The sequence below is a fragment of the Danio rerio genome, chromosome 22, assembly GCF_049306965.1.
Source record: "Danio rerio strain Tuebingen ecotype United States chromosome 22, GRCz12tu, whole genome shotgun sequence".
Classification (NCBI taxonomy): domain Eukaryota; kingdom Metazoa; phylum Chordata; class Actinopteri; order Cypriniformes; family Danionidae; genus Danio; species Danio rerio.
The window spans coordinates 13,782,898-13,795,536 of NC_133197.1; the positions used below are offsets into that span (position 1 = coordinate 13,782,898).

A 12,639-nucleotide genomic window follows, 5' to 3' on the forward strand; every position below is an offset into this window, starting at 1 on the left:
AAGGGTAAATAATAGTACCTAAAAAGTACAAAATATTCTTCTTAAAGTTTTAGGTACTCAAATATTCCTTTGGGGGACCAATTTGGGCCCTTCAAGTACAAATGTGTACCTTTTGAAAAGGTACTGTACCAGCCCAGTTACAGCTTACGTACCTTTATTTCTGAGAGTGTAATGCATGTTTATGACAAATAGGTCCCAAAGAACTTAATGGTTTTTGTTTCTGGTGTATTTTCTCCCCTTGTTTTAGGGGATTGGTGAGCCAACGTTGTTCTTGGGCAGTTCTGTGTTCTTCGCTATTAAAGACGCTGTGACTGCAGCCCGAAAAGATGCAGGTTTAACCGGTCCGTTCCAGCTGAACAGCCCTGCCACCCCAGAGCGGGCATGTCTAGCCTGCGCCACACGCTTCACAAACATGGTACAACAATAAAAGTAGCCATTTCAGTGTCATGTTTAGAGTCCAAATATAGATAAATGGAAACTTAGATGTAGATTAATATCATTGGCATGTTAATTAATTGTAATATTAATCAGTTATTGTCATTTTTTTTTTGTTTTCGGTAGGTTGTTGCACAAAATGAACCTGTGTCAACTTCTGGACCAGCTCGGCCTTGGGCGCTGGACATATAAAACCATAATCTTCATCTAACAATATTATAATATTTTAATCTCTTGATTAAACACAACCAACAATATTAATCTACTAAAACAAACAAAAACAGACAAAACAACACATTTTGTGCTCTGCATGCAATCACGACTCAAGAAAAATGAATAATTATTCAAGTTTATTATCAACACTCTTTAATATCATCTCACATGCATAAGTTCACTTTATATATCATAATAAAATGTGAATTTAGTTATTTTACTTCCTGCTAATGGTTATTCAAGCACATTACATATTGTTTAACTGCATAATAACATATATTAAGGATGCTAGAACATATAGTTCTGGACAAGCTAAAGGCTTTAAAGGTTGATGGTTTATAACTAGCAACAGGTCAAAGTCTCAATGAAAATGATGTGTCAGCTTGTTTGTGTGAGGTAATAAAGCTGATAATGATCTGATATGTTTTTCTTCACACGTTGATGGCCCACGGTTTGGTTTTTACTTTCTTGTCTTGTGGAATCTGTGTGGGGGGAAAAGTTTGTATTTATTTGAAAAAGTCAGATACAATATGGTATAATACATGTATTAGGCAATATGTGACCCTGGACCACAAAATCAGATTGAAATTTATAAATCATCTAAAACTTCTTCATCTTCCATTTATGTATATTTTTATATAGGATTGGACAATGGTTGGCTCAAATAGGACTACTTGAATATCTGGAATTTGAGGGTTTACTGAGAAAATTTTCCAATTTTTCCAAATTGCCCAAATGAAGTTTGTATCATTGCACATTATTAATCCAAATAATGAATTTTGCTGTATTTTATAGTGTAAAATGATCTCTATTTAATACTTAATAAATGATAAAGAATTTGGTTAAATAAAAATATAAAATCAATTATTTTGATGCATACAATGTAATTTTGGCTATTGCCAAAAAAAACAAAAAAATTGTGCAGCATAAGATTGGTTTTGTGTCCAAGGTTTTATATAGTAAATAATTAACTCATATCAACATTTTAATGTCATTATATATAATGAACTATACTGTATGCCAGGGCTGCACAATATATTGTTTTAAAATCAGTATCACAACGTCATTCGCAATAGTCACATTGCAGGGTATGAAATGTTGAGTTTGCATTATTATCATTTATCATTTGCATGTGATTTTGATGCATGTGATTATTTAATGATGTTAAAAACATAAGATAGAAAAAACTGTACCATTTGTTACTGGATTAAAGTAAACACGATTTCATTTTATTGAATTATTTTTATCATTCAGTTACTGTTCAGACTCTGGAAACGACAAAAGTTGTATGGTGAAACTGTAGTCATACCGCAAAATATAATCGCGAAATAAAAATATCACAATGCTAAATTCTTCCAATATTGTGCAGCCCTAATATATACTCATTCTATACCCACCATTCTGGTGAAGCAGTCTTCACAGGCCATGCGTATCTTCTCTGCAGTGGCAGGAGAAGAGAAAGAGAAACTTTCGCTCAGGCCTCTCTCTTTCCGTGCGGCGGCAATCGCTTCTTTAATGGCGAAGAATAAAGTACAGCCAAAAAATACTGGGGGTTCTCCAATGCCCTGAAACATGTAACAACAGTGCTCTTGTAACCTGTATTACAACAATAAAATTTCCACTGTACATAAACACTCAATGGAACGTTATTAGGTGCAGCCGTTCAACAACTCATTCATGCAAATATCTGATCAGCAATTCAGGATGAGGCTACAGTTCACATGGGACAACACAAGACTTCAAAAAGGCTTGATTTCTGATACAGCTTTTGGATGATAGAGTCTGAATTTGGTGTGATCAACACGAAAACATGGATCGTTCCTGCCTTCCCAAATATTTAGGCTGTTGGTGTTAAAGTGTGGAATCTTTGGACCCTTTAGTACAAACTGCGCATCATTTAAACGCCACAGCCTCCATGAATAATGTTGCTGACTATACTTATCCCTTCATGACCACTACGAATCTCCTATGCATAGCACGAGTTTTGGTTCTGTGCTTCTAGATCAGTGTTTCCCAACCACGTTCCCGGAGGACCACCAGCTCTGCACTTTTTCCTTGTCTCCTTAACCAAACACAACTGATTCAGATGATGAGCTCATTAGCAGAGACAGAAAGACCTGTAATGGGTGTGACGAAGGAGACGTCCAAAACATGCAATGTTGGTGGTCCCCCAGGAACATGGTTGAGAAACACTTTCCTAGACTACACATGCTCATGCTCTGACATGCGGCTCACATTTTCATTTTCACGTGAAAGCAAAGTGAAAGTTATTAGGTGCACTTGTACAACAACTCATTTATGCAAATATCTGATCAGCAATTCAGGATGAGGCTACAATTTACATGGGACAACACAAGACTTCAAAAAGGCATGATTTCTGATACAACTTTTGGATGATAGAGTCTGAATTTGGTGTGATTAACATGAAAACATGGATCCTTCCTGCCTTCCCAAATATTCAGGCTGTTGGTGTAAAAGTGTGGAATCTTTGGACCCTTTAATACAAACTGGGCATCATTTAAACACCACAGCCTCCATGAATAATGTTGCTGACTATACTTATCCCTTCATGACCACTATAAACTGAAACTTTTGTTCTATTTGACTCACTGAGTGGAATCTGCTTTAGGCGCAAATGTTTAATTCAATATATAGTTTTGCGCATAAGATCACTTTTTGTGATCTTCCAGCAGGAGGGCACTAATCACAGCTAAAGTCATCTCAAAGTGGTTTCTTAAACATGACAATGAGATCTCAATCCAATTGAGGACCTTTGAGATGATGAAGACTGGCATTGTGGAATGAACGGAATGAACCGCCAATTTATCCAGCAAGTTTTTATGCAGCGGATGCCCTTCCAGCCGCAACCCATCTCTGGGAAACATCCACACACACATTCACTACGGACAATTTAGCCTACCCAATTCACCTGTACCGCATGTCTTTGGACTGTGGGGGAAACCGGAGCACCCGGAGGAAACCCACGTAAAGGCAGGGAGAACATACAAACTCCACACAGAAACACCAACTGAGCCGAGGTTCGAACCAGCACCCCAGCGACCTTCTTGCTGTGAGGTGACAGCACTACCTACTGCGCCACTCCCTCGCCCTGCATGACACCATAATGATCGAAATGTTTCCTGAATCGTAGGCTGTGAATCAATGACATGCTGAAATATGCCAATTCTGAAGGCACAAGGAGGTCCAAACTGGTACTAGCATAGTGTTCCCAACTGTAATAAAACAGCTGTGAACTGTATATCTTTGAAAATACATGCAATATTTGAAGTAAAATAGGTTGAAAACTACTGATGTGGCCTGTCCAGCAGAGTATTGAATTCACAGAATTCTGTTGATTCGCTTGTCTGCAATTTAGTCAAGTGAAGTTTATTCATAAACTAATTTCGAGGGGATCACTGGCTTATTATTGCTTGCAGCCGGCCCCGCATTATCCAATTTATGATTCATTAATCAGGCGATTCCTAAGCCACTATAAATACTCTAAGTTCCATATGACAGCCATCTTCGATTTGAAGAATTTCCCCTTCCACCCCTACTCCTCCTCCTTTCCTAGATGGGTGGCACGGTGGCCCAGTGGTTAGCACTGTAGCCTCACAGCAAGAACGTCACTGGTTCTAGTCCTTACCAAGCCAGCAGACATTTCTGTGCGGAGTTTACATGTTCTCCCCGTGCTCACGTGGGTTTCCCAAAAACATGCAACTTAATTTATTTGACTAATCCAAATTGGCACCATAGACATGCCTCTATTAAGTAGTTATCTCTTAAGAGCAATCACTATCTGTTCATTAGCTATTACAGCAGGAGAGTTCTCAAGATCTACCTGAGCTCAAACTCCCCTCTCGCCTTGCAAACGGGAGCCCCGAGCTCGAGGATCTTATGAGCTCAGGGCTCTCTCCCAGGACAGCATCCCAAACAAGCTTTATAATCAATCATCAGCTAAGTGAACTCTTGAATAGGTAAATATCACTATTCGTTTAGCATTAAATAGCTTTGGTTTTATTACCGGATAACTGTTGATGTACATTGTTGTTCCTTTTTTACCTTTGAGGAGTAGATGGCATGAGGATTGTCAGCATTTCTCAGGAGATGGACATTAATTTGAGGAGGGACGTCACACAGAGCTGGAATTTTGTACTGCGAGGGTCCTCTGGTCAACAAAACACCCTGCGGAGAAAACTGCAACTCCTCTATAGTATAGAGTCCAATGCCCTGGACAAAACCACCCTCAACCTGCAAAAACACATATTTACAAACTGCATGGTGACTGATTTTCCAAAAAAATGTTAGTTTTATGGATAAAAAATGTCAGGTATTTTTCAGGTATATTATTCAGAAACAGTTGGCTTTACAACTCGCTGACATAAAAATCATACGTACCTGTCCGACGTCCAAAGCAGGATTTATGCTCCGACCAACATCCATCACAATGTCAGTCCTAATGTTCTGTAAAGTGATTTCACAGTCCACAAAACTTGATATTCAAATTGAGAACGTGCACAACGACTTTGGAAATAACTTCATAAATCTTAACAGCAAAGTCATTAATGCATTCCCTAGCCAAATCATATTTATGAGCAAAGAAGATTTAAAAGACAAGCACCTTGTGATCTCCTGTCAAGCAATCAATTTCCACCTCTGAGCAACAGGCCCCAAAAGTAAAGTAATAGTACGCATTGCCCTCACTCTTCTCCCAGTCAACGCTGGTGTGGGGGCCCCTGTCATGAACAAATCATTGCTTTGATTTATTTATTAAGACATATTCATTCAACTCACAATCAGTGGAACTATTTTGTTAGATGTTCAAACATTTTATCATGTGGCTACATGTTGCTTCAAGATTGACCACTTACATAAAGAAACCAGTTGCTGACAAACTAATCTTCTGGCAGTAAGCTTCCACCACCTGGAAACACAACAGAAGGTAAGTAATTCTCTTTTTGTTGTCCGAATTAGCATTCATAAGTCAGTTTGTGGTTTCTTACTAACCAGTTGTTGCCATGTGTATTGGGGATGTTTCTTAATGAGTGGCTCTAGACGTCTCATTAGTTTCTCACAACCATTCTGTGTAAAAATATTTAAATTTTAGTCACGAAATGATGCATAAATACCAGAAAATTGGCAGTTTTTATACCTTGACCGCCATCCCAACAGCATCTGTGCCGAAAGATGCCGCGGATGGTGCAGCATTGGGCACATTTCCAGTACAAGTCTCTTTGATGTGGATCGAGGACATTGAAACCTTCAGAATGCGGCTTGCAATCTAGTTTGAAGATTAGGATGAATGTAATTTTAATGTTCATTTAACGTTATTTGGATGCAATGTTTGGCATTAAGTCTCAATGCACCTGTATGGCTTTGGTGTTGATACCTTGACCCATCTCAGTTCCTCCATGAGAAATCACAACTGATCCATCTTTGTAGACGTTCACCAATGCTGCTCCCTGAAATTTCCAAGAAAATCGTAAAGATTGGATATTAATATAGTTGTATTTCTAATGTAATTGAAGCTCCAAACCAAACTGAAAATGTGCACCTGGTTATAGAAGCCCTTCGAGAATCCGATTCCAAACTTTATAGGGACAATGGAAATCCCTCGCTTCTTCCAATGGTTGTGGCCGTTAAACTGCTCGATGTACTGGCATCGTTGGGTGTAGTTGGACTTCTCTAGACACTCGTTCCAGCAGCGCACCATATCATGAGGGGAAAACAGCTGCTTGTGGTGGGTAAAGCATTTCTCCTCCTTGTACAAATTGATGTCTCTTACCTGTGTAGTTAGAAATGTGTTTGCATTACATTTTCGCAGAGTGGAATTTGAAAATCCCAACATTTTTCTCATGAGTGGTAGAGATGGTCCAATACCCTTTTTCCATTCGGAAAGGCACTTCCGTTTTTAGCATAGAAAGGGATTTTTAGACATGTAATTCCAACTAGGCAAAACTGTATCGACACTCCAAATGTGTAATAAAGTCGCAAAATTCACAAATTTGATTACTTTCGATTTGTTTAATAAACACAACCAAACATTGTAGTTTCTGTCAATGCTAATGCATAGGTGGGCTAGGCTTACTGAAGCCATTGTGTTCATGTTGCTCATATTTGTCCAACCAGCTGATTTACTGGCTGGTTGGTCCAATATGAAATATCCCAGTCCCAAACAGGGGACATTAAATTAGTCCTTTGTTTCTTCTTCACTGTTTTAAACTGTTCAGACTTCCTGTGTTTGCATTTTGAGCGAAGGTATTATCAAAAGCAAGCTAGCGGGCATAACTACTGGCCCTGTTTACACTGCCAGTTAAATGTGACCCAATTCCGATTTTTTGCTTATATGTGACACAGATCGGATCTGTTCTTTGACCATGTAAACACAAAAAAAACGCATGTTTCGGATATTCAGAGAACGGTTTCAGGCCTCCTTCATATGTGGAAATAAATCAGATCGGATATGTGACGATGCGACTGTCATGTAAACGGGCAAATCGGATTTATTGAGGCATTCCGTTCTGTACACTATTAAACTTGCGACAATGTGGTGCTTCTCCGTGGTTTATTGACAGAAAGAAGAGTGTGTGTGGAGATGCTGATGCGGTAAACAACATCAGAGGAAACACAGAGGAGGAAAGTGGTCAGTCGCCACAATTTGCTTCCACCAGACCTGAGATCTCTCTCGTACCCACAAATTCCTCTGAATGGTGGAGGACATCATAAAGCATATAAACCATAAGCGCAAGCTGCGATGACGGCCCTTTCCCACCTCCGCCTCAACATCATTTTACAGTTGGGCGAACTTCGTGTTGTAACTTTTGCTTTTTGTCGCTATTAATACACGCACTGCGGGCTACACATAGAATAACTTTATTCTCTCCAACACCAGTGCGCACACAAAGGCTACATCTTCAATTACCACACACATCAGGGCCATACCATTACATAAACTGTGTGGGGGTAAATCTGGACTAAACCATTCACTGCTTATACTACACTTCGCATATTTCGCAAAGCTAAAAACAAAACAATTTCTTCCATCGTAGCTAGTGTGGCACAGATGCTAGAACCCGCCTCCATGCATGTAAATTGTATGGCAGGCATGTCCAAGCTCGGTCCTGGAGGGCCAGTGTCCTGCAAAGTTTAGTTCCAACCCCAATCAGACACACCTGGACTTGCTAATCAAGCTCTTACCAGGCTTTTTAGAAACATCTTTGCAGGTGTTTTGAGGCAAGTTGGAGCTAACATCTGCAGGACACCGGCCCTCCAGGACCGAGTTTGGACACCCCTGTTGTATGGCAACACAATTGTATGGATTTGTTTAAAAATTGTATTGTACCAGAATAGATGGCATTTCCGAAACTAGTATCAGAATCTGAACAACCCTAATAGAATCTACTGTATTACCATCCCACCGAAGCTCACCCTCAACATCATGAATCAACAGGATTTGAACATACAATCTTGTAGTTACCAGCACAAATGTTGAGTAAGACTCAAAGTCTGTATAATCAGCTTGGTTTTTATTGAACCCTGCTTCCTAAAAGATCTTACCTGATGTGCAGGTAGGCCACACTTGACCGCCACCTCATGTAGCACACTCTCAATAATGGTCAACCCTTGAGGTCCACCAAATCCACGGAAGGCTGTGTATGAAGGTAAGAAGGTCTTGCACACCAGTCCACGTCCACGTAGATTAGGGATCTTGTAGCCATTATCCATGTGAAGAAGAGCTTTCTCCATAATCTGGTCATAAATTACATATAAATACACCGTTTGTGATTTGGAGACTGATCTACTTGGGAATTACATGTACTTTGATACATGTTAACTTGTATCAACATTTCATCAGCTATTACCAATTTATACATGTTAAATTTCTTAAAAACCAACATACAAAAGAGGATTCATCAAGAGTGCATCCTCCATTACTGTAGTATGTGATATCAGCAGCCAGGATTGTTCCGTCATTCATATAGCCAATCTGTAGGAAAAAGGCAGGAATTATACCGTTGTGATGCAGCACAGCTGTTCAATCACAAATATCACTCATAACATCTCATTACCTTGTACCTCCCCAAGAAAGGAGATCTTCCACTGGTGATGAGCATGTCATCTCCACGTTCTAGTACACATCGCACAGCATGGCCAGTCCTGTGGTTAAATTTTTAATATACAGTCAATAAATAGCATTAGCATTGAACATTTCATATTTTTATAAGCCATAGAAAACTTTTCTTCCCAACAATGCATGATATAAGCAATACAAGTGAATGCTCAATAGAATGAAATGAAACGATTCTGTAAAAAAGGTAAGGGTCTTAGTTTGATTTACTTTATGGCAGCCGTAGCAGCGATAGCAGATAATGATGCAATCTTCATGACTTTACCACCAAAACCACCTCCCAGCCTCTTTACATGACACGTGATCTTGTTGGAGTCAATGCCGAGAGTGATTCCCACCACTTCCTGTTTTAAAAGAAAATTAGCCCGAAGATTGTAAATTCTGTTGTTGTTTTTTATAGGATTCTCCTTAAATATTCATATTATCTAAAACATTAATATATTTATAGTGAATCATAATACAAACCTGAGTGTAAGCTGCATGCTGACTGGCAACATATAGCTCAATTTCACTTGCTTCTCCTGTAGGAATTGCAATCACTCCCTGAGTTTCCATGTAGAAGTGTTCCTGGCCACCCATATACATCTCACCTGTGATATAATACGATTATGCACAGTTGAGCTAAAAGTCAAAGCACAGTTTTAAAAGGACTTCGAATCAGGTTTACACAAACCCTCTAGAATTTGGTCTGCCTTTGCAAAACCTTCTTCCACATTTCCTCTTTCCAGCTTTCTCTTGGGGTCAAAAAATGACTCGTGTTCAATAGCCTCCTAGAATTAAAAAAAAAATTTTTTTGATTAGTATGATTAGATGTGTGTGATAAACATTTATTTCCCCATTATGAAGTGTTTTATGGATATACTTATGCATTGAAATACCTCAATTGTGAAAAAGACAGGTTGCATATCCTGGTAAGTAATGTCTACTTGCTGAGCTGCTCGTTTAGCTTGTTCTCTAGTCTCAGCTACAATCGCACCAATAATCTGCCCCACACAAATGACCTGAAATGAACATCAGAAAAGAAAGATTACGCTTTCAATTTTTTTATTGTACTTCAGATGCAAAAAGCATCATTGACAAGGTTCCAGCAACTTTTAATGTACGTTAAAATGCTTGAAATCAGCCATGAGGCTTAAATTGTTTAGTAATGCATCGCTAAACTTGAGAACTAAAAATGTACCTCCTCTTCTGCAAAAAGTTCCTCAGGATTGTTGAACCAGAGTCTTCGATTCTGCCCAGGAACATCCTTAGCAGAGATGAAGTCAACCACTCCAGGCATAGCTAGAGCCACTGATGCATCTATAGAGCTGAAGTAAAGATAGGGTTGATGCAAATCGATTTAGAATTTTCAATGTAGAAAAAACAAAATAAAAAGTCTATTCACTTGATGGATAGATTAGTCAAACAAACATAGAGTAGGCACTTCCCTTGACTCTGTAAACTTTTGGATTTAACAGATTGTGCACTCCTTTTAGTTAAACACATTAGTCCCTGAAAACTAAGACCCTAACCATAATCCCATTGTAGACCCACCTACTCGGGTGAATATAAAGCTCGCACAGATCATCTCACAGACATCAGACCTTGGCAAAGGAGCATCCTGAACATCTCTACACACTGAGGCAACATGGACATAAGAGCTTCCCTCTCCATTCTGCTTCTGCTCTTTGGCCTCTCCCAGGCATCTCCTCTCAGGGTAAGATCCTGTCTAGTTTCTCCTTTACATGTTCAAAATTCCTCATATGTTTTGTTTTAAACATATTTGTTTCTCACATCTTTGTTTTGCAGGAGTTTGAAGCCGTTTTTGTATCAGAGCCTGAAACTGTGGACATCACTGCACAGATTTTGGAGACCAATAAGGGTCAGGCAACTTGGAGATCTTTTTAAAGCTAGCAATGGGTTTTACAATCCAGTGGTCAAGATGTATCCATATATTCTATAATTCCTTCAATCCATTTCTTTTTAAACCCAGGTTCTTCTGAAGTCTTGTTTGAAGGAGATGTGGTGCTTCCCAAAAACCGAAATGCTTTCATCTGCGAGGACAAAAGCTGTTTCTGGAAGAAAAATGCTAACAACATAGTGGAGGTCCCTTATGTAGTGAGCGGTGAATTCTGTGAGTGAATCTCCATCTTTTGTTGGGCATAACTGTGACGTCTGTTGATGTTTTTTAAACCTGTGGTCCCCTTTGTTTTGCAGCCATTAATGACAAATCAGTAATTGCGAATGCCATCTCCATCTTTCACGCCCAAACCTGCATTCGCTTTGTGCCCAGATCAATTCAGGCCGACTACCTCAGTATTGAGAACAAAGATGGGTGAGAACAATCAAATAAAATATGATCAGTCCTTAGTCCAGGCAACTTTTGTAGTAAAAAATAACCGATAATTAATCCACTTAATCTCTTTACAGGTGTTACTCCGCTATTGGTAGAACTGGTGGCAAACAGGTGGTCTCCCTCAACAGGAAAGGCTGTGTGTACAGTGGCATTGCTCAGCATGAGCTTAATCATGCTCTGGGCTTCTACCATGAGCAATCCAGGAGCGATCGTGACCAGTACGTCAGGATCAACTGGAATAACATCTCTCCTGGAATGGCCTACAACTTCCTGAAACAAAAAACCAATAACCAAAACACTCCATACGACTATGGCTCGCTCATGCACTATGGAAAAACGGCCTTTGCCATCCAGCCCGGTCTGGAAACCATCACTCCCATTCCCGATGAAAACGTGCAAATTGGACAGAGGCAGGGGCTGTCCAAAATTGACATCCTCAGGATCAATAAGCTGTATGGATGCTAAAAAATGATATGTGTTTGTGATGATAATTCAATATATGAATAATGAAGTGAGGTTTCTATCTGTGATTGTGTGGAATTTCTGTAATCCCTCTGTTAAACACTGTTTGGAAAATCAAGTGAATAATGTAATCTGACTCCAAATTTAAGAGACTTTACGTATATACCACAATTATGTTTTAGGAGCTGAAAATAAAATTTGTTTTGATTTGCTTCAATTTTTGTCCATGCTTTTAATTATTTGTTTATTAGGGGCCCAACGCAATCTCAAGGCAAATCGTAACTTTTTGATTTAGTGTTCAATTCCAACTTATTTGTACAATCTCGTTTGTACATTTTAGTATGATTTGCTCATTCCTCAATGAGGGGTGGGGTTAGAGGTGGAGTTTTGGAGCACACTTCCTTTTAAAAATAATACATTTTCATATGAATGAAATCAAGTACATTTGTGCGAATAAGCCACTTTTTTGACAAAATTCTGATGAAATAATTGGCACTGTTTAAAAACATAGTTTTAGAGTTTTATCTATCAAGATAATCTTCACAAAACATGACTATTGAATCCTAAATCCAGACGCACTAAAAAGCTAACCTTACATTTCTATTGCCACTGAGTATTCTTTTGTTTTTGCTGTTGCACCTTGTATTTTTGAAAGAGTGATTTGTGCTCCTGTAGTTAAAAAAAAAAATGTAATCTGCGGAAAAGTATCTGACATAATGTGCACCACCAACAAGACCATTGATACAGTGGTTGCCTAGTAACAGAAAAAGCGCAGTACCTGAGTTCTTTTCTCAAGTCAGCAAAAAGGCAACGCGGTACACCTTGCATTTTCAGAACGGTAAAGTGCATTCAGTGTGATAAACTGCTTTAGGCTATAAACAAACTACACCAAAGATGCACAGATATGACCACCACCTTATTTACCATCCTATATGTAGAATATCTTCAAAAAGTTGATTTATTTCACTAATACCATTCAAAAAGTGAAAATTGTGTAATGTGCTCATTCATTTTAGACAGACTGATACATTTCAAGTGTTTATTTATTTTAAATTTGATGATTTTG

At 38.8% G+C, this 12,639-nt stretch overlaps 3 protein-coding genes across 4 annotated transcripts in view; 2 read left to right on the forward strand and 1 right to left on the reverse strand.

Annotated features, from left to right (window-relative positions):
- Nucleotides 1-627, forward strand: part of aox6 (aldehyde oxidase 6) — a 31,885-nt gene extending 31,258 nt beyond the window's left edge. Inside the window, exons 34-35 of the mRNA NM_001278817.1 lie at nt 248-415; nt 562-627. Of these exons, the coding sequence (NP_001265746.1) occupies nt 248-415; nt 562-627 (234 nt within the window). The remainder of the gene's footprint in view (nt 1-247; nt 416-561) is intronic.
- A 145-nt stretch (nt 628-772) lies between these two features.
- The window catches only part of aox5 (aldehyde oxidase 5), a 34,405-nt gene continuing 22,538 nt past the window's right edge, over nt 773-12,639 (reverse strand). The window contains exons 19-36 of one of the 2 annotated variants that reach the window (XM_073936719.1): nt 9,957-10,083; nt 9,655-9,777; nt 9,450-9,546; nt 9,242-9,366; nt 8,987-9,120; nt 8,718-8,805; nt 8,549-8,635; nt 8,206-8,397; nt 6,203-6,433; nt 6,015-6,110; nt 5,801-5,929; nt 5,656-5,730; nt 5,520-5,572; nt 5,270-5,384; nt 5,047-5,112; nt 4,711-4,899; nt 2,046-2,213; nt 773-1,130 (exon numbers count right to left, since the gene is read on the reverse strand). In XM_073936719.1, coding sequence (XP_073792820.1) covers nt 1,080-1,130; nt 2,046-2,213; nt 4,711-4,899; nt 5,047-5,112; nt 5,270-5,384; nt 5,520-5,572; nt 5,656-5,730; nt 5,801-5,929; nt 6,015-6,110; nt 6,203-6,433; nt 8,206-8,397; nt 8,549-8,635; nt 8,718-8,805; nt 8,987-9,120; nt 9,242-9,366; nt 9,450-9,546; nt 9,655-9,777; nt 9,957-10,083 — 2,146 coding nt within the window. In that variant the 3' untranslated portion in view covers nt 773-1,079. The remainder of the gene's footprint in view (nt 1,131-2,045; nt 2,214-4,710; nt 4,900-5,046; nt 5,113-5,269; nt 5,385-5,519; nt 5,573-5,655; nt 5,731-5,800; nt 5,930-6,014; nt 6,111-6,202; nt 6,434-8,205; nt 8,398-8,548; nt 8,636-8,717; nt 8,806-8,986; nt 9,121-9,241; nt 9,367-9,449; nt 9,547-9,654; nt 9,778-9,956; nt 10,084-12,639) is intronic. The other variant, NM_001278796.1, reaches the window with a different exon arrangement.
- he1.1 (hatching enzyme 1, tandem duplicate 1) lies at nt 10,350-11,790 on the forward strand. Its single transcript, NM_001045174.2, has 5 exons — nt 10,350-10,472; nt 10,565-10,637; nt 10,749-10,889; nt 10,973-11,090; nt 11,186-11,790. Exons 1-5 carry the CDS (start codon nt 10,404-10,406, stop codon nt 11,574-11,576), a joined length of 792 nt encoding a protein of 263 aa, NP_001038639.1. The 5' UTR covers nt 10,350-10,403; the 3' UTR covers nt 11,577-11,790.

Bases quoted from the DNA above. Each gene is read 5' to 3' on its own strand.
- he1.1 (NM_001045174.2), top strand. From the start codon at position 10,404: ATGGACATAAGAGCTTCCCTCTCCATTCTGCTTCTGCTCTTTGGCCTC. The intron at 10,473-10,564 runs GTAAGATCCTGT...TTTGTTTTGCAG, and splicing joins CCCAGGCATCTCCTCTCAGG to GAGTTTGAAGCCGTTTTTGT. The intron at 10,890-10,972 runs GTGAGTGAATCT...TTTGTTTTGCAG, and splicing joins TGTAGTGAGCGGTGAATTCT to CCATTAATGACAAATCAGTA.